The sequence below is a fragment of the Thamnophis sirtalis genome, unplaced genomic scaffold (genome assembly GCF_051295495.1).
Source record: "Thamnophis sirtalis isolate CommonGarterSnake01/CBP01778 unplaced genomic scaffold, rThaSir2_p1.2 scaffold_2, whole genome shotgun sequence".
NCBI classification, from domain to species: Eukaryota; Metazoa; Chordata; class Lepidosauria; order Squamata; family Natricidae; genus Thamnophis; species Thamnophis sirtalis.
Window position 1 is genome coordinate 45,149,491 of NW_028261382.1, and position 21,536 is coordinate 45,171,026.

The 21,536-nt window shown below is 46.0% G+C and overlaps 1 protein-coding gene across 1 annotated transcript in view; it reads right to left on the reverse strand.

Annotated features, from left to right (window-relative positions):
- Window positions 1-21,258, reverse strand: part of SYVN1 (synoviolin 1) — a 30,466-nt gene extending 9,208 nt beyond the window's left edge. Inside the window, exons 1-9 of the mRNA XM_087705264.1 lie at window positions 20,974-21,258; window positions 14,464-14,614; window positions 12,916-13,008; window positions 9,549-9,701; window positions 8,619-8,667; window positions 3,878-3,981; window positions 1,825-1,951; window positions 549-648; window positions 310-375 (exon numbers count right to left, since the gene is read on the reverse strand). Of these exons, the coding sequence (XP_087561390.1) occupies window positions 310-375; window positions 549-648; window positions 1,825-1,951; window positions 3,878-3,981; window positions 8,619-8,667; window positions 9,549-9,701; window positions 12,916-13,008; window positions 14,464-14,595 (824 nt within the window). The 5' untranslated portion in view covers window positions 14,596-14,614; window positions 20,974-21,258. The remainder of the gene's footprint in view (window positions 1-309; window positions 376-548; window positions 649-1,824; window positions 1,952-3,877; window positions 3,982-8,618; window positions 8,668-9,548; window positions 9,702-12,915; window positions 13,009-14,463; window positions 14,615-20,973) is intronic.
- Window positions 21,259-21,536: the final 278 nt, after the last annotated feature.

The following is a 21,536-nucleotide window of genomic DNA, read 5'->3' on the forward strand; positions in this document are numbered from 1 at the left end:
AAGATACAGCCTATTGAGCCATAAAATGGCTTCTACTGTACAAAGCAGTGGAGTTGCCATGGTAACGGCTTCACAGTACTCCACAAGGGGGCTGCCTCTGGTAAGGGGGGGGGGGGATCCGACATTAGAAATGATGTTTGGTCCGGCCACTCCCCCCCCCCCTATCAATAAATACCCGGGCAATATCTTGAGCTCTGATTTAATTCTGGATGATATTTGGGACGCTGATAGCCAGGTTGTCAGCCAGTGTCAATATAAAAATCTTGCTGTCTATGTATCGGGCGCTCCTGGGGGACAGCAAATACTCACAATGTGTTCATGTTGCGGATCGCCCGACGAGACATGATCGCATCTGTGACTGCCTTTTTGAACTGCCTAGAATGGAGATAGCGAGAGTTAGGCTTCAGGGGGGGTGAACAGGCAGGCAGGCAGGCAATCGGGGGGTGGGCAGCGGCGGCGCGGCGGCGCAAGGGAGCTGAAAAGACCACCTTCAGACAGGTGCAGAGCTGCAGGTATGCATCCTCGCAATTATCCCGCGCCGGACTCACCTCATTGCTAGGTACATCGGCCGGATGGCGAAGAGAGGGAAGGTGTGCACTTTGATCATGATAGTCATAAAGGCCATGTAGAGGAGGACCTTGATGAAACCTGAGGAGGAAAGGATAATAATTTGATTTTTTTGTTTTGTTTTTCACTTCCAGGTCATTGCCAAAAAGACCCTTCTTGGTCAACGTTCCGAGTCCGACTGACGGACCCAACCGAAGCAAGCACGGTCGAGACGATCTGATCTCTGAGCAAAACTTTATTGAGTACATCATTTCGGCACTGAGGAGGGAAAAACCAGATCTAGATAATTCCCGCACAAACCCACATCATTAAAGTATAGGATTCTCCCTCCCTCTATTAGCGCAGGTCATATGAGAAAAAGTCTCTGCAGACACCTGCAGGAGGGTCCTTGGCTCTCATGGTTTTGTCTTCTTGATGTCGGAAGCCGGCTATTTTCTTTCCTCCCTCCCTCCCAGTGGTCAGAATGCAGTATTGCAGGCTAACTCTGCCTATTGCCAGGAGTTCGATCCTGACCGGCTCAAGGTTCTCAGCCTTCCATCCTTCCGAGGTGGGTCAAATGAAGACCCAGATTGTTGGGGGGAAGAGGCTGACTCTGTAAAGTGCTTAGAGAGGGCTGTGAAAGCACTGTGAAGCGGTATATAAATCTAAGTGCTATTGCTATTGCCCGTCCTTCCTTCCTTCCTTCCTTTCCTTCCTTCCTCCTAAAGGTTGACTCAGCCTTCCGTCCTTCTGAGGTGGATCAAATGAGGACCCAGATTGTTGGGGGCAAGAGGCTCTGTAAACCACTTAGAGAGGGCTGTAAGAGCACTGTAAAGTGGTATATGTCTAACTGCTATTGCCCTTCCTTCCTTCCTTCCTTCCTTCCTTCCTTCCTTCCTTCCTTCCTTCCCTCCCTCCCTCCCTCCCTCCCTCCCTCCCTCCTTCCTTCTTTCTTTCCTTCCTTCCTAGTGATTACTACTGCAGGCTAATTCTGCCCACTGCCAACAGTTCAATCCTGACTGGCTCAAGGTTGACTCAGCCTTCCCTCCTTCCGAGGTGGATCAAATGAGGACCCAGATTGTTGCGGGGCAAGAGGCTGACTCTGTAAACCGCTTACAGAGGGCTGTAAAAGCACTCTGAAGCGGTATATAAGTCTAAATGCTATTGCTATTGAAGTCAAGGGCCGCCTGTGTGCCTCAGCTGCCAGAGTTCCTACTTTCTTGGGATAGGTGGGCCAGGGGGTCGTGTCTCTTTCCTTCACCCCCCGGATCTATTTACCCGTGAAGAGTTCTGTATAGAGCATGAAGACGGCCTTGTTGTCCCAGGGGTTTTCACTCTGGAGGTCGATGGAGTGCAGCAGGTACTTGATGAAGACGGTCAACACCATCGTCATGAGGATGGCATACTGTGGAGAGCCAAGAGGAAAAGCATTTCCAACCAAAACTTAGTGGAACAAGATGCCAACAGGCTTGGCTTCTTTCTAAAGAATTGTAAAGCCAGTCCAGTTTCATTTAATGACGGCGATAGCTTATTTTCTTTTGACCGCCCCCCCCAATAATCACGGCCTTATTTTCGGGGAGGTCTTATTATTTTTGAGGTGCAGGAGGAGGCAAGCGTGGTCACCTCCCTGCCTGCTGCTGTTGTTGCAATATTTTTGGGGGGAGGGCTTCTCGGTGGTAGCCCCGACCCAATGGAACGATCTCCCCGTGGAGCTTCGTACCCTCACCACCCTCCAGTCCTTCCGCACAGCCCTTAGAATCTGGCTATCCCGTCAGGCCTGGGGCTAAAGATTGTTACCCGCCCGAATGGTATGAATGTTGCGTTTTTAATCATGTGCTGTCTTATATGTAAAAGTCTGTCCCCCCTTCCCTTTTGATTGTGAGCCGCCCTGAGTCCCCCCAGGGAAAAGGGCGGCATATAAATAAAAAATCTATCTATCTATCTAATCTATCTATTTTAACGCATATGCTCAAAAGCGCGATTGGGCTTATTATCCGGGGTGGGCTTATTTTCGGGGAAATGGGGTGTTATTATTATTATTATATATTATTATAGGTATCTGCTCACCTGAAAGCCAATTATTATTATTATTGCACAAAGTTTATTTTTCCTTTCAAATTCATTCTTAGATATACGTTCTTATAATTGTTATTTTACATATGTCAATTCATAGCATTTTTCCGCCTGTATATTCACATTTTGGTATTTTCTTATTTCCCCTCCCCCTATTTTAATCATGTGCCATCTGAGATATTTATTTCAGGTTTTGTTCCTTTTTCCTTCTATTTATATCTTTTTTCAAGCCACTCATAAAATCGCCATGTCCTGTAGTACATTGATTCCTCTTTGTCCTTGATTCTCAATGTCAACCTGTTCGTTTCTGCACAGTCTAATATCTTCTTTATTACCTCCCCTTCCGACGAGATTTTCTCTGCTTTCCAGTTTTGTGCAAATACAATTCTAGCTGCTGTTATTATTCGTACAATCAAATATGAATCTGATCTACTGTATTTCTCTGGTAGAATACCCAATAAAAATATCTCTGGCTTAAACTCCAGGGGTTTAATGTATCATTTTCTCTAACCATGTTTGTATTTTAACCCAATAGCTTTTTGCATGCCTACATATCCACCACATATGATAATACGTTTCTGGCAATTGGCGACGTTTCCAACATTTAGCTGATTTATCCATTGGTCCAAATTGGTCTTTGGGAGGTGATTGGCCTCCTGCCAATTACCTCCCAAAGACCAATTCGATCGCACAGGCTTGGCCTTCTCCGGGTTCCATCTGCCAGCCAATGCCGGCTGGCCACCCCCCGGGGGAGAGCCTTCCCTGTTGCTGCTCCGGCCCTCTGGAATGAGCTCCCCGTGGAGATCCGGACCCTTACTACCCTCCCGGCCTTCCGAAAAGCTACTAAGTCCTGGCTGTTCTGGCAGGCTGGGGGCTGTTAAAGCACCCAGCCCCGTCTTAATTGTGACTGTTGTGGATTTTAAAATTGTTGTATTGTCTTATTTATTCCCTCCCCTGTTTATTGTGAGCCGCCCGGAGTCCTTCGGGAGTGGGCGGCATACAAAACCAATAAACCCAAACCTAAACCATAAACATTTTTGAGGTCTTATTATTTTTGAGGTGCAGGAGGCAGAGAGTGTGGTCACCTCATAGCTGCTGCTGCTGCTGTTGCAATATTTTCGGGGAGGACTTATTTTAGCACATGCGCTCAAAAGCCCAATTGAGCTTATTATCCAGGGAGGGCTTATTTTGGGGGGTGGAAACAGGGTATTGTTATTATTATTCTTTATTATTCTTATTCTTATGGGTATCTGCTCACCTCAAAGCCAAAGACCAGCTGGACGGAAGCCCCCCGGGTCAGGATGCTGTGGTAAGCGTGGCTGACAAACAGGAAATCTAGGATGGCTAGAAGTACCATGAGAGCTAGGGAAAAAAGAAAGGCCGTTCGGTCACTGGAAAAGCAGAAAGGAGCGAAGGAAACACACAACAACACACCAGAGAACTCACAACGTCCTAGGGCAGTGATGGCAAACCTTTTCGGCACCGAGGTGGCCAAACCGGATCGCGCATGCATGTACACAGGCAGGGGTTGCTGGAAACCCAAAGACCAGTTGAAGACCAGTTGGCCAGCACCGTGGCACGACAAAACCGCGCTCGACTAAAGCGCGCCCGATTAAACCGCGTCGCTGATGTCATCAACAGGGCGACAACAGCGAGCGCGGAGAAAGAAGGGCGCTTTAAATAGCGCTTTGAAAGCAAGCCGATTCAACTTAAGGTAAGGGTTAGGTTTAGGGTTAGGATTAGGTTTAGCGTTAGGTTAAGGGTTAGGGTTAGGTTTAGGGTTAGGTTAAGGGTTAGGTTTAGGGTTAGGTTTAGGGTTAGGTTTAGGGTTAGGTTTAGGTTTAGGTGTTAATTTTAGGTTTAGCGTTTACAGCGTGCTTTTTTCTCCGGGCTGTTGTCGCGCTGTGATGACGTCAGCTACGCGGTTTCGTCGAGCGCCCTTTAGTCGAACACGGTTTTGTGGTGGAACCGGCCAGTACGCGCATGCCTGTTTTGGGGGCCGTTTTTGGATGATTTTCAGGCTGTTTTTTGTTTTTCCATCAAGCACCTAAAAATGGCCTGAAAACAGCTCAAAAAAGGCCCAGAAAACACCCCCCAAAATGTCCTGTTTTGGGGGCATTTTCAATACTTTAAAAAAAAAAAAGATAGCGTCACTCAGGCCGACATTGGCGTCACTGCACTGACAGTCCCAGAGTGTGAGAAACAGCTGTGAGACAAAGGGCTTCATCCACACATCCGACAAACACTTAAGGATAGCACCCAGCTTCCATCCTCATTGGAGTCAGACGTTCCCCCAGCATCTCCTCATCAGATGAACCCTCAGCTGCGGCCCTCCAAGAAGGGGACATAAACCTACATGGGTTTTGGATGTGGATTTCGCTGAGACAATTGCTAAAGGTATAAACCAGTGATGGTGAACCTTTTCGGCACCCGAGTGCCCAAACCAGAACAGGCATGCATATGTGCATGCTGTAAACCCGAAGACCAGCTGGCCGGCACGCGCATGCCTGTTTTTTGGCCCGTTTTTTGGACTGTTTTGAGGCCATTTTTTGGCCCTCTGGGCACCCACGAAGACCAGCTGGCTGCAAAGAAAAACGGCTCAAAAAGCACCCTGGGTTTTTTGGGGGGCATTTTCAGGCCATTTTCTGGCACCTACAAACAGCTGGTGAGGGCGCATGTGCCAACAGAGAGGGCTATGCGTGCCACCTCTGGCACGCATGCCATAGGTTTGCCACCACAGGTGTAGACGTTCTACTCTTTGGGGCAGTTTGCAGCATCCCGTGGTCACACAAGCACAATTTTTTTTCCCAGTTTGTTTGCTGGTTTCTGGTGTTTACTTCCAGTTTCTGGAAGTAACTTCCAGTTTCTGCCAAAAAGTGCCCATAAATTAAAATTGATTCCCTTAATAATTGCAGGGTTTATTGGATGACCCCCACCCTCACAAACGACGTCATAAAATCAAGTCAGATACACCATATTGCCAAAAGTATTCGCTCACCCATCCAAATAACCAGAATCAGGGGTTCCAATCACGTCCACGGCCACAGGGGTATAAAACCAAGGACCTAGGCGTGCAGGCTGTTTTTACACACATTGGTGAAAGAAGGGGTCGCTCTCAGGAGCTCAGTGAATCCCAGCGTGGAAGTGTGATAGGATGCCACCTGTGCAACAAATCCAGTCGTGACATTTCCTCGCTCCTAAATACACCACAGTCAACTGTCAGCTGTATTATAAGAACGTGGAAGTGTTTGGGAAGGACAGCAGCTCAGCCACGAAGTGGTAGGCCACGTAAACCTGTCCAACACCAGGGTGTGACCTCACAAATGCGCTTCTGGAAGAATGGTCAAAGATTCCCATAAAGACACTCCTGAACCTTGTGGACAGCCTTCCCAGAAGATTGGAACCTGTTATAGCTGCAAAGGGTGGACCAACGTCATATTGAATCCTATGGATTAGGAATGGGAGGTCACTTCCGTTAAGTTCATATGCGAGGAAAGGCAGGTGAGCGAATACTTTTGGCAATATAGTTTAGTTTCGTTTAGTTTATTTGTCTTGTATGCCGCCCACTCCCGAAGGACTCCGGGCGGCTCACAATAGACAAGGGAAGGGGGATAAATAGTGTAAGTGACCTGCTCAATGATGATAATACTGAGCTCAGTGATGGTTGTAAATCAAGGACTCTCTGTAACAGCTAACATGCCAGAAGGAAAAATGAGGTGCAGAAGGTGTCTAACAAGTTTGAAAATAATAATAATTAAAAAAACTGAAAGTAAGGACTATCAAGAACATCTTGGGGCCTTTTGCATGCAAATAACCAAAAAAATTTGCATGCAAAATTTTGCATATTTTCGATATGCAAATCACCACCCACAATTAGCCTTCCAGAACATCTGCCTTATTTACAGTTACAGTTCAAACAGTGTTGGTGTTGATAGTCACTTGACCTCATCTAACCTTGGAAATAACCCACAGCAGACAAGAATGGCTCTGTCACTGCCCAGCTACAAGTATTTTTAACAAGGCAACCGGCAAAAGCAGCGACTCAGCTGAGAAAGACATCAAAGGGCTATTTTAGATCCAACCTTTACCAAAATAATAGAGTTTGAAAGGGACACTGGAGGTCTTCTAGTCCAACCCCCTGCTCAAGCCAGAGGCCCTATATCATTTCAGACAAATGGCAGTCCGATCTCTTCTTTAAAACCTCCAATGAAGGAGCACCCACAATTTCTGGTGGCAAGCTGTTCCACTGGTTAATTGTCCTCACTGGACACCTAACAGACTGCAGGAGTCAAAAAGAGGGCTGGGAAAATATCTACGGACCCCTCGCATCCTGGACATAAATTGTTTAAGAGCCGAGGTGGCGCAGTGGTTAAATGCAGCACTGCAGGCTACTGCTAGATCAGCAGTTCAGCGGTTCAAATCTCACCGGCTCAGGGTTGACTCAGCCTTCCATCCTTCCGAGGTGGGTAAAATGAGGACCCGGATTGTTGGGGGCAATATGCTGACTCTCTGTAAACCGCTTAAAGAGGGCTGAAAGCCCTATGAAGCGGTATATAAGTCTACTGCTATTGTTTCAACTTCTACCCTCAAAACGACGCTATAGGGCACTGCACACCAAGACAACTAGACACAAGGACAGTTTCCCCCCCCCCCCCGAATGTCATCACTCTGCTAAACAACCAATTCCCACAACACTGTCAAACGATTTATTAAGACTGTATTCCTATTCTTCTTCTCTTCCTTCCTAGTACCTCTCTCTTCCCACTGGAGTGATATCATCTGCATATCTGAGGTTGTTGATATTTCTCCCGGCAATCTTAATTCCAACTTTTGATTTGTCTAGACCAGGGGTAGTCAACCTTTTTATACCTACCGCCCACTTTTGTATCTCTGTTAATAGTAAAATTTTCTAATGGCCCACCAGTTCCACAGTAATGGTGATTTATAAAGTAGGGAAGTAACTTTACTTTATGAAATTTATAAAGCAGAGTTATAGCAAACCCCCACCGCCCACAATTTATATTGTTTTGTTTCCTAGTATGATTTGATTGCTTATTTAATAACCCATGACTATCACTAAGTGTTGCATCTTTTTATTCTTGATGAATGTATTTTATTTTTCTCTATGTACACCAGGGGTAGTCAACCTTTTTATACCTACCGCCCACTTTTGTATCTCTGCTAGCAGTAAAATTTTCTAACCGCCCACCGGTTCCACAGTAATGGTGATTTATAAAGTAGGGAAATCAATTAAATTTTTTAAAAAAGGGAAAGTGCTTCAGTATCGGACAAAACCCCTACCGCCCACCAGGAAAGCTGGAACGCCCACTAGTGGGCGGTAGGGACCAGGTTGACTACCACTGACACTGAGAGCATCTACACCAAAGACAAATTCCTTGTGGGTCCAATCACACTTGGCCAATCTTCTACTGTTAGGAAGTTTCTCCTTAGTTCCAAGTTGCTTCTCTACTTGATTAGCTTCCATCCATTGTTTCTTGTTCTGCTTTCTGGTGTTTTGGAGAAGAGGTTGACACCCCCCCCCCACCTCTTCTTTCTGGCCATCCCTTTGTGGCAACCGTGTTGCTAACTTAACGACTGCAGTGATCCACTTAACAACTGTGGCAAGAAAGGCCATAAAATGGGGCAAAACTGACTTAACTCTCTTGCTCAGCAACAGAACTGTTGCTGAGTCGTAAGTCGAGGACTACCTGTGCAGACTATGAGCAGCTAGCTGCAACTAGACATATGAACGATGAAGCTGTTGTGAAATGAGCCACACACGTAAAAATAACCCTAAGAGAAACAGAATAACTCTACCCGGGGAAATTGTTTTCAGGTAGATTTTATGGCTCGATTCTCAAGAAGCCAAACTGGGATCCAGTCTCAAGCCACAACCAATCAGCTGGAGCGAAAACAAGATGAAAGAGATCACAGGACAGTCAAAAAAAAAAAAAAACTTGACAGAACTTTAATAAAATAAATTTTAAAAAAGTACTTACAGACAATGCGGAAATGGAAGAGCCAAGATATGTTGGGACTTCTCTCCATCTAGAATGAAGAAACATCACGGTTTAAGGGGCTGAGGGATTCTGGGAGTTGAAGTCCACACCTCTTCAAGTGGCCAAGGGTAAGAACCATGGCTTTAATTGTTATAGAAATGGTTTCTATTATTATGAAAAAGTAAAAAAGGTTGAGGATAGATGATAATGCCTTATTTTACTGCAGCAAAGGAGTCGGAAGTCAATGTCCCCCCCCTTTTTTCCCCCTTGCTTTCCCCCAATACCCACTTCCCTTTTTCCTTTCCTAATTTCCCCAAAATTTGCTTTTGTGTTTTCTTTGCATTTCACATTATAGCAAGAACACTTAAGACTTGTATACCGCTTCACAGCCCTCTCTAAGCGGTTTACAGAGTCAGCCTCTTGCCCCCAACAATCTGGGTCCTCATTTGACCCACCTCGGAAGGAAGGAAGGCTGAGTCAACCTTGAGCCGGGCATGATCAAACTGCTGGCAGTGAGCAAAGTTAGCCTGCAATACTGCATTCTAACCACTTGGAAGGTGGGAGGGAGGGAGGGAGGGAGGGCAATAGCAATAGCGCTTAGACTTATATACTGCTTCACAGTGCTTTTACAGCCCTCTCTAAGTGGTTTACAGAGCCAGCCTCTTGCCCACAACAATCTGGGTCCTCATTTTACCCACCTTGGAAGGACGGAAGGCTTGAGCCTGGTGAGATGTGAACTGCCAAATTGCAGGCAGCCGGCAGTCAGCAGACGTTAGCCTGCAGTACTGCACTCTTACTACTGCTCCTTAAATCAATAAAAACTATATGACTAGAGTCATGTAACCCTTTCAAGCAGGGAAACCAGCTTTCCCTTGATTTGGTTAATGTCTCGTGTCTGAACCCACCACCTCGAGTAGGGATTGCACTTACAAAGTCCACCCGGTCTTCAGCCAGCCAATGGAAGCACTTGAGGAAGAGGAGGAGGGTGAAGAGAGCCACAAACCGAGGACTGAAGTCGTCCCTGAAGACGGTAAAGGCCAGGCAGGTCTCGGTCACGGCGTACCATGAGCGCTCGAGCAGATGCTGGGTGTGAAAAGACGGGGGTATAAGATGCCGCTAAACCCAAACTAATGTCAGCGCTCCAAGTATCAAGTGGAATTAAATCAGAGTCCAAGGCAAAACGATCCTTAAAGTTCCAATTTAATAAATCAGACATCTTAGCACATCTGTGCAAATCCCAATTCTGGAAATTACATCAGAATCCCACCCAGTGCTGGTGCCATTCCTCCAAATTTGTATGCCTGGCAATGCACTAGTGCCCGTCAAGCTGGCATCACCCAGAGGAAGTAGCATGCCAATTGTCATAAATCCCAGACACGTAAGTTGCGGATAGATAGATAGATAGATAGATAGATAGATAGATAGATAGATAGATGATAGATAGATAGATAGATAGATAGATGATAGATAGATAGATAGATAGATAGATAGATAGACAGACAGATAGACAGATAGATAGATATATGTCTGGATAGCCTCTTGGGATGAGCCGATAGACAGAGAAAGGAAGCAGTATGTTTCCTCCCATATTTGGGCATACCAGGGGTTGTGACACTATATATATATATATACCCCTGGTATGCCCAAATATGGGAGGAAACATACTGCTTCCTTTCTCTATTGGCTCATCCCAAGAGACTATTCAGACAGAAAGCCATTATTTTTAATGTTGCCCTTTTGTTACATTTGTGTTGCATTTGTGCTGATAAATAAATAAAGGGAGACTAGTATAGATCTATTTCAAGCTATTTAGCTCTCATCAGCTAGCCATACCCTTACTGGGATTTGAACCCGGTTTATTTATCAGCACAAATGCAATATATATATATTAAAACTAACAAAAATGAAACAACACATATAAAAAACTTTCCTCAATTTCGTCAAGCATGTCATTTGGTTACAAACTTTTGTGCATCAGTTTTTACAATTAGAAATAAGATCACTGGTTATCCATCAAACATAACTAAATACATACTTATCATTGAGCATTATGTGTTCAAGTTACCGCTATTATTAATCATGTGATTTACAAAGGACAATTATGTATTTAATGTACAAGAATGGGATGATTTGAATCCTATGTATAATTGTAAGCATTGACCATGTTATACTGGTAAGATTTCTATATGTTAAATGGACTAATGATGATGTAATGAAAAATTGACATATACATACATACATACATACATACATACATACATACATATGAATTGAAAAGTTCAATAACTACTTGGATTAGCAATGGGAAACTATTTCTGGTGTTGAATATGCTACACTAAATATTGTATACTCTTTGGATGATTAATAATAGTAAGTTGAGGTTTTGAGAACCCCAGTGCCTCTGGAGGTATCCAACTTAGGAGAAGATCCCTCGAAGGATATCTTCTGTGGCTTCCCATTGTTGTGGCCCGCCAGTGGCCAGTAGAGCTGGCAGCAGAGTCGGACAGTGAGGAGGTTGGGGAGGAAGATGGGCCACTCCTGGAGGCTGGGGAAGGCTCAGACGAGGGCTCTGTGTCAGAGGCAGAGACAGGGCCAAGGCTGTCTGGCAGTTCTCAGCTGCCTTCGGAGCAAGACAGCAGTGAGGCAGAGGAACAGCTGGAGCCTGTTCCCAGTGTGCACATGCGCAGAGCTGACAGAAGAACAGCTAAGAAATCAGGGTTGACTTGTGAGTAAAGTGACAGGTGGACAGTGAATTGCCCCTCCCATAGGGAATAAAAGAGGCGCGAAAAAGGAGGGGGGCTTTTGCAGGAAGCAATTCATTCATTTGTTCGTTTGAGGTGTGTGAAGATCTGTCCGTGAATCTCAGAGACTTTGTGCCCAAGTCTTTCCTTGCATTTGGAAAATACTGACATGGCAGCTTTCCAAGCTAGATAAGGTCTGTGGTCATAAATACACCTTTGAAAGACTGTTTGCCAGGCCTTGGCTGAAGGTGAATGAGAGGAATTCACATTCGTTTAATAAAAGGGGTTTTGTCGGTACCAGGAATCTGCTTCGTGCTTTTTGGGGAAGCCTAGGCCAGAACGCCCATTAAGTCTTAAGTGCTATTCTTATTGCTATAAGAAGGTGCAACATTTGGCAAATGTGTGGCTCAGAATGCTGGGACTCGACTGGCCAGCAGCTGGATCTCACAGGGTTCTTCTTATATCGCTAAATATTTACTACAATTGCTTCCCTTTCCCCACATTTTTCTTACAAGATTCCTTTATGAATCTGGCTTTTTAATTGCTGCTGTAAATGTAAATCGGTTTTAATGGCTGGGCTTTTTTTGTCTTTCTCCCTCTCTCTCTCTCTCCTTCCAGGTGTCTGTTGCGAAGGGAAGTGAAACCAGAATTGGTTAACAGCTAATTAAATGGTTTTGACAAAGGAAATCGAGCCAAGGGACAAGCGATATGCTGAAGCAGTCACCCCTCCGTAGTTTTCTATGATTAAAAGTATACTCTTTCGTCATTCTGGCTGCAAAGTGAACAAATGAACTTTAAAAAAAAAACTGGGCACCAAGAGATCCTGAATACAGGGAGTCTTCGACTTACGACCGCAACTGTTGCTAAACGAGATGTCTGTTAAGTGAGTTTGGCCCAATTTTATGACTTTTTTTTGCCACGGTTCTTATGGGGAATCATTGCAGTTCTTAAGCTAGTCACCCCATTGTTAAGTGAATCTGGGTACCCCCCCCGGTTGACTTTTGCTTGTCAGAAGGTCACAAAATTGAATTGCGTGACCCCGGGGACGCTGCAAGTGTCATAAACACGAGTTAGTCGCAAATGCCCGGATGTGATCACGGGTGCTGCTGCAACGGTCCTCAGTGCGAAAAACAGTCCTAAGTTGCTTTTGTAACTTAGACCGTCGTAACTCTGAACAGTCACTAAATGAACCGTTGTAAGTCGAGGACTACCTGTATTCCTCAGTCCTGCAACTGGATCTCTTCACGTCTCTCTCATTTCCACAGTCAAAAACAGTTCCAATCAAAGGGAGCTCCAAATTATTAAGTGTGTGTGTGTGGATGTTAATTACACTCTACAAAAATGTAGCCCAAGAGAATAAAGACTTAGCTTTGTACAAATTGGCTCTTTCTGAAGTTCATAAGATAAGACTTGTGGTTTGGGGGAATAGAAAAAAGGGATGTCTTAAAAAACTGATGCTCCCAGCTTCAAAACAGACGTTTCTTTGCAAAAGGAGAGCGAAGTTTGCTAAAAGCCACTTAAGCAGGTCCTCCCTCTATGCTTCGGCAAAGACTCACCTCCATTTCTGCCGCTCGGAGTTGTCCGAAAAACACTTTGCCCATGAATTTACCGAGCAGGAACACCAAGACGAAAGCCTGAATGTACAGCACCTGGCATCGCAAAAGAAAAATGTGGTTTAGAGGAGGGGTCGCCAATCTTTTGGGCCTCGAGGACCACGGAATCCATAATTTTAAATCCCGTGGACCACTAATACGATCTGCCTCATGAACGGCTGGGCGGGCGTGGCTGGGCGGTCATGTGACTGAGTGGGGGTGGCCAACTCGGTGTCACTCACTTTGAGGGGCGCCTTGCCATCCTCTACTCCCCCCTCCCCTCCCAGCCACTCCTCTCCTGAGCCCACCCGGGCTCCTTAGGGCCCCAACAGGAAGCAGTTGCTGGAGCTAAGCAGCCACCCGGAGAAAGAGTTGGCAAAACAGCCCAGTTCAAATTGGATCTGAACCGAGAAGGAGGCTCAGCAGAAGCACCTCACTGAGGACTAGGAGCATAGGCTTTCCAAGCAGAGGGAAGGCCTGCGGGAATGCAAGGCCAGGTGCCGGCGCCTGGAAGCTCACAGGGCTGAGATGGTCAGCCAGTTCCAGGCCGTGATGCTGTCCCACTGGAACGAGGCCCTCCGGCTCTTCGCCACCAGCGGTGCTTCCCTCCAGCCTTCGCCCAAAGCCCCCCACCAGGAGGCCGAAGCAGACCCCAAGTTTGAATTTCTGCCCCCCTCTGCCCCACAAAAAGACCCCAAAGGGGAAGACTCTCTACAGCAACACAAGCATTCATTGCACATATTCAGCCCAGAGGCCCAAAGGCACCTAGTTGACTTCCGTGCCTAAGGCAGCAGAATTACCCTGCAATGCTGCATTCTATTCACTGAGCCACCACGGCTCTTTTAGCTAGTTAGGTGGTTAAATAAATAAAAATATAAGTAAATAAAGAATCAATATTTCAACCTGGCTGGAACTACAACTCCACTGCCTACGTTGACTAGAAATCTTCGCTTACGAACTATAGCACGTCCCAAGGGCAAGGAACTGGAGAAAAGCCAAAGGCCCTTTTCAAGGCTACACTGAGCCACGGTGGCACAGTGGTTAGAGTGCTACATCTGCTACCTGTAATTTGGCAGTTCAAATCTCACCAGGCTCAAGGTTGACTCAGCCTTCCGTCCTTCCGAGGTGGGTAAAATGAGGGCCAGATTGTTGGGGGCAAATGGGCTGGCTCTGTAAACCGCTTAGAGAGGGCCGTAAAAGCACTTTGAAGCGGTATATAAGTCTAAGTGCTGTTGCTATTTTCCATCCTTCCTTCCTTCCTTCTTTCCTTCCACCCTTCTTTCCCTCCTCCCTTCCTTCCTTTTAGAATGCAGTATTGCAAGCTCTGCCCACTGCCAGCAGTTCGATCCTGACCAGCTCAAGGTTGACTCAGCCTTCCATCCTTCCGAGGTGGGTTAAATGAGGACCCGGACTGTTAGTGGGCAAGAGGCTGGCTCTGTAAACCGCTTAGAGAAGCGGTATATAAGTGCTACTGCTACTCCCGGGGGACCGACTGGCGAGGGGCAGACTCACCGCCATGCTGGGACTCGACTTGGTAAGGTAGACCACGGTGGGGTAGAACTGGTGCTTCAGGTAATAGGCGTGAGCTATCACGGCGGAGGTTAAGGCCAAGCTGGCAGCCATCATGATGGCGGTCCGGAACATCTCCCCAACGTCCGGCGCACTGCAAGGAAGAGAGACAGGAGCTGAATGACGGACACGCCTGAATTGACACTCTCTGAAAAATAAAAACAGAGCTGGCTGCTGGATTTGCATGCCGCGTCTCAGCGCACCCAGGCTGCTATTCTCAACCTCTGACGTACGGCACCGCTTCATACAAGCGTGTCTTGCTGGGACATTTACGTGCTCCAGTGTCCCTCGCCTATGGGAAACGAGGGTCTGTCATGGCAACCAACCCCAAACCTATCAACTGCAGAGGGGAAAGCGGCGGTCAGATCCGTTTTCCCCGGGGTTAGCCACCTCTGTAGCTATCCTTGCAAGTGCTGGAATTCACTAAAGCTGCAGCAATAAAAAAAAGCTGAACTCTGAGAAACAAGCAGGGTTTAACTTGAATTCAAGCAGCCTCTTTCTTCAACTGATAAGACTGATTTTACTACCAACAGTCATGGGGGAGGGGGGAATGCTACTGTTCAAAATCCCTGAATCCTAAAACCTTGCTCGTAAAAATTCAGTAAGTGCGACCTGCACATTGCCGGAGTTTATCTTAAAAATTATAGAAACAGCCATGGGGGAAAACGCAATTGGTTAAAAAAAAAAAAACCCGAAGCCTAAATCTTGCTCATAACAATAGGTATTACCTACATATTTCAAAGTTTATCTTAAAAACTTACCAAAAGTTAAGCCAAACAGGAATATAACATATGACTAGCAACACAATTTTTAATGTTTGACTCGGTTCTCCATAATAGAGACACACAGAGAGAGACAGAGAGGAGAGAGAGAGAGGAGAGAGAGGAGAGAGATACAGAAAGACACACAGAGAGAGATACACACACACAGAGAGAGAGAAATAGAGACAAAAAGAGAGAGACAGAGACAGAGAGAAAGAGAGAGACAGAGAGAAAGAGATACAGAGAGAGACAGACAGAGAGAGGCAGAGAGAGAGAGAGAGAGACAGAGAGACAGAGAGAGAGACCTCTGCTAATTGTGATTGTATCTGAAATGCTAACTGTTTCTGTTACTGGGACCTTACAATAAAAGTAGTGTCTATGGAGATTCTCCATCCAGGTCATGGGTGTTCCAAAGATGCTTTTTCCAAGGGAAAGTGGACTTTGCTTTTTCCTTGAAGATGTTTAGCTTCTCATCCAAGAAGAAGTTGAAGAAGCTTCTTGGATGAGAAGGGAAACGTCTTCAAGGAAAAACAAAGTCGAGTTTCTTTTGGCATGGCCCCTCCGAGAGGAAATAAAAGAGGAGCGAAAGGGGAGTGGAGTTTGCAGGAGAGACAATTAGTTTGCTTAATTGGTTCGTGACTCTCTGAGACTCCTGGCCAAGATTTGCAGAGATCGGCCTGGCAGCTCTCCAAGCCAGATAAGTTCTGTGACTGCAAATCCTCCCTCGAAAGACTTGGCTGGATGTGAATGAGCAGAATTCACAGTCAATTAATACAAGGGTATTTTTGTCGGGACCAAGAGTTTGCTTCATGGGTCAGAACAAAACCCACCAGAAAATTGTAGGTTCACGATTCCCAGCTGTGGCATTTGGGGAGTTGGCAGTCCATGCACCTTAAAGCTGCTGAGAAACGCTACACTAGACTGAGACTGTTTTCCTACTTTCCAACGGGCCAAGGAGTCGTAAAACAAAGATATGGTGGATTTGCAGGCCTCTGCAGCAAGAGATAGCTTTGTGACTTGGGTTGAACAAGAAGAAAAAGATAAAATACATAATGAGCTGTAATGTGAAACTCTCTCTCTCTCTCTCTCTCTCTCTCTCTCTCTCTCTCTCTCTCTCTCTCTCTCTCTCTCTCTCTCTCTCTCTCTCTCTCTCTCTCTCTCTCTCTATATATATATATATATATATATATATATATATATATATATATATATATATATATATATATCAAGAGTTCACACTAGGAATTGCAGGAAGAAGCAACGACAGCATCTGTGTGTGTTATTCTTGAAATAGACATGCTTAATGCTAGGGAATGTGCTTGAGCTACGCACACATAACACCCCTATAAATAAGCATAACAAGTTTCATTCGGGGAGAAGTATACTATTTTTAAGAGGCAAGGTTATCGTCCCTTCACTGTGCAGCAAGCAAGAGAGTGCCTCGACTTACAGCCTTTCGCTCAGTGACTGTCCAGAGATACAGCAGCACAGACGAAAGTGACTTATGTGTAACGTGGTTCGCCCATGAGGCCAATGTTGAGAAAAGACAGGAGACAACCTTTCTCGGGATGGAGCGACCCACATTAGCAATAGCAGTTAGACTTATATACCGCTTCATAGGGCTTTCAGCCCTCTCTAAGCGTTTTACAGAGTCAGCATATTGCCCCCAACAATCTAGGTCCTCATTTCACCCACCTCGGAAGGATGGAAGGCTGAGTCAACCTTGAGCCGGTGAGATTAGAACCGCTGAACTGCAGATAACAGTCAGCTGAAGTACTGCACTCTAACCACTGCGCCACCTCGGCTCGGATTGGGGTCTGAGAGCCCCTTTTATTGAGATAGCACAAAGGCAGGAGGAGCAATAGCATGTGGTTAAAAACAGCCTGCAAAAGTACAATTTCTAATCTACTGCTCAGTCTATATATGGTCAAATCCTGGGCGTCAATGGTAGGGCACATATCAGAATGTTATGTTATGCATTATCAGGATGTTATGGCGTTTTAGGAGTTTGTTTTCTCCTGTGTAGTTCAGCGTGACTCTGCAACTATATTACAACACTTATGGGCCGTTTTTCACACTTACGACCATTGCAGGCATCCCTGTGGACACGTGGCCAAAATGCAGACGTTTGCCGTGTCTTTACGACAATTGCAGTGTCCCCTTTTTTGCGACCTTCTGACAAGCAACGTCAATGGGGAGGGCCAAGCTCACTTAACAACCATGTGACTAATTGAACAATGGCAGTGATTCGCTTAACAGCCGCGGCAAGAAAAGTTGTAAGGTGGGGCAAAACGTACTTAGCAACTGTATTGCTAAGCAACAGAAATGTCGGGCTCCTATGTGGTCATAACTGGAGGACTACCTTTAATTGACACTACCTGTGACTATTGAATGAGAGAAGAGAATTTCAAAGCACAGAAAAATGCCTGAAGGGTCTCCCATAGGAAAAAAATAAATCCTCCTAACTTTCTATCAATCCAACTGCGACTGGTGCAAAATCACCCAGGTGGCTTTCATACCTAAGATGGTACTAGAACTCTCCGTCTACTGGTGATTGGCCCAGAGTCACCCAAGCCAGTTGTTGTGTTTAAGGCAGGACTAGAACTCCTTGCCTCCCGGAGATTGGACAAAGCCACTCAGCCAGCTTCCATGCTTATTAAAACTATAAATATTTACCTTTATCAAAGATCTTATAAACCTGGCTATGTAATCTGTAGCCACTGGTACCTTAGCATGTTTATACTTATTTAAAATTGTTTGATAGCATATTATAACACACATTGGATACAGTTCTATTGAGTCTGTCATCTGCACCTCCATAACTGTCTGGTTTGGCTCTGCAACCCAACAAGGCAGACACGGACTTCGGAGGATAATCAGAACTACAGAAAAAACAATGGCTACCAACCTGCCTTCCATTGAGGACCTGCACACTGCAGGAGTCAAAAAGAGGGCTGGGAAAATATCTACAGACCCCTCACATCCTGGACATAAATTGTTTCAACTCCTACCCTCAAAACGATGCTACAGGGCACTGCACACCAAGACAACAGGACAGTTTTTCCCCGCGCGCCATCACTCTGCTAAACAAATAATTCCCTCACCACTGTGAAATCATTCACTAAGGCTGCGTTATTATTACTATTATTAGTCTTCTCATCGTTCCTATCACCCATCTCCTCCCACTTATGACTGCAGGACTATAACTTTGTTGCTTGTATCCTTACCATTTATATTGATTTTGCTTGTTTCCTGATTGCTTGTTTGTACCCTGTGACTATCATTAAGTGTTGTACCTTATGACTCTTGAGAAATGTATCTTGTCTTTTTATGTACACTGAGAGTATCTGCACCAAAGACAAATTCCTTGTGTGGCCAATCACACTTGGCCAATAAATAAGTCTATTCTATTCTATTCTATTCTAGAAAGGTAAACAGGCTAAAGTTAAGCTCAATAAATCTTTTTTTTTTTTTTAAAGGTCTATGTATCAAGGAAGCAGACTACGGCAATTTCAAACTCTAGGTTACTGTTTTTACATTTGTTCATGATATATTTGATGCATAACATAGATCAATGTTATGTTCTACAGGTGTTAGTTAACATACGGCAATCCTGAGTCGCTTCTTTCATTACTACATTTTTATTGTAAGAATTTGCACTAATATTAATCACTGTCAGTTTAGATTTGGGAGCTGAGAAGACCTACCTGCTCTCACGCCCACCAATAACAACACTTATTGTATCTACATGGCCCACTCTGTACATATGATTTACAGACTCACAGTCACATATGGGAATTATGAAAATGGCTTGCAAACAGTTAGTGTTACGTGCGGAATCTGTAGAATGAATTATGAACAGAGAAAGAAGAAAATTTCTTTGGGGTGCTTAGTTTTAGCATATTCCCAAGTCAGTTTTTCCACTGCTAAAAATGGGTACACTCATAAGCAAGGGTAAAGGCACGCACCCCCCCCCCAACACTATTCAGAAAGAATCAACCCTTCAGGCCTTCCGTAAAGCCGTTAAGACCTGGCTGTCCCAGCAGGCCTGGGGCTGTTGAGTTCCACCCCTACTCGAATTGGTTGTGCTTGTTGTGATTTTTAAACTGTTTGTATTGTTGTTTTGTTTTTGTCTTACTTTTTGTATTTGTTCCCCTCCCCTTGGTTTTTGTTCAGCTGCCCTGAGTCCCTTTGGGAATAGGGCGGCCTACAAGTCGAATAAATCCAAATCCAAATCCAACTTACAACAGTTCATTTAGTGACTGTTCAAAGTTACAACAATGCTGAAAAAGTGACTTGACTGTTTTTTATATTTACAATCATTGCAGCATCCCTAAGGTCATGGGATCAAAATTCAGATGCTTGGAAACTGGCTATACAGTTTCAATACCCTGGGGTTATGTGACCCCCCCACCCCCAGTGTAACTGGCTGGCTGGCTGGCTGGCATTTATTTCCTAGATAGAAATGGTACCTAGGAATGGGGGCTTCTCTGACTGGCTGGCACTTCCTAGCTATAGAAATGGTACCTAGGAATAGGGGCTTCTGTGACTGGCTGGCACTTCCCAGCTGCAAAAATGGTACCTAGGAATGGGGGCTTATCGGGTGGGCTGGCACTTTCTAGCTGCAGAAATGGTGTCCAGGAATGGGGGCGTACCTGGCTGGCTGGCACTTCCTAGCTGCAGAAATGGTAGCTAGGAATGGGGGCTTATCTGACTGGCTGGCACTTCCTAGCTGCAGAAATGGTAGCTAGGAATGGGGGCTTATCTGAGTGGCTGGCACTTCCTAGCTGCAAAAATGGTACCTAGGAATGGGAGCTTTTCTGACTGGCTGGCACTTCCTAGTTGTAGAAATGGTAGCTAGGAATGGGGGCTTCTCTGACTGGCTGGCACTTCCGAGCTGCAAAAATGGTACCTAGGAATGGGAGCTTTTCTGACTGGCTGGCACTTCCTAGTTGTAGAAATGGTAGCTAGGAATGGGGGCTTCTCTGACTGGCTGGCACTTCCGAGCTGCAGAAATGGTAGCTAGGAATGGGTGCTTATCTGACTGGCTGGCACTTCCTAGCTGCAGAAATGGTAGCTAGGAATGGGGGCGTACCTGGCTGGCTGGCACTTCCTAGCTGTAGAAATGGTAGCTAGGAATGTGGGCTTCTCTGACTGGCTGGTACTTCCTAGCTGCAGAAATGGTACCTAGGAATGGGGGCTTCTCTGACTGGCTGGCACTTCCTAGCTATAGAAATGGTACCTAGGAATGGGGGCGTACCTGGCTGGCTGGCATTTCCTAGCTATAGAAATGGTAGCTAGGAATGTGGGCTTATCTGACTGGCTGGCACTTCCTAGCTGCAGAAATGGTGTCCAGGAATGGGGGCTTCTCTGACTGGCTGGCACTTCCTAGCTGTAAAAATGGTACCTAGGAATGGGGGCGTACCCGGCTGGCTGGGCCTGGCTGGCACTTCCTAGCTGCCAAATAAAAAGGCTGCAAATAAAACAAGATAGTATGACGATTATTACTCACCCATTATTACCTATCTCAATGACTACCTACTCATAGGTTTGGGGGGAGGGTTCATAAGGGAAGGAGGGAAGACAACCTCGCCCCCGATAGCCATGACAGCCGCCGCGCAGGGTCCTCAGGAGCGGCCAGCGCCAGGCCCGCCTCCCCTTCCCCCGCTGACAAAGCCGGCCCCTCACTCACCCAGCCTCGGAAGACTCTGCGCCCCCTCAGCCTGAACCACCAACTCTTCTCCTCTGCTCAACCGGAAGTCCAGACGCTCAGAAGACACCTCACTTCCGCCCGGGATATACCAAGCGCGTCGGTCGAGCCCTTTTAATTATTATTTTTCTCTCTCTCTCTTTCTCTCCCGCTATTCTTTTCCTGCTTTTTTGGAGCGTCTCGGAAGGATGGTTTCTAACCAAATCTTTTCGAACGCCTCTCAAGTTCTCGGCCTTCTCTCCGCCCTTTTCCACCCCTTTCTAGAGCTTGCTTAATGGTACGGCCCATAACAGGGTCCCGAGGTGTTGTCCTCCCGAGCTGGACGGGGGCGGGGGGAAGAGGGTCCCGTGGCTCCGGCTGATTGGCTGAAAGTCTGGCCTCTCCTCCAATGGGAAAATGGTTGCCGAGTTAGGGCGAGTGGGACGGAATAACTGTTGCTAGGCGAAGGAAGCGAGCTGCGAAGGCAGCGGAGAAAAGCCTGGTGGTTCTGGGTTCGAATTCGATGGGGATGTTGCGCATGCGCCGACGCGGTGTTCTGTCTACGC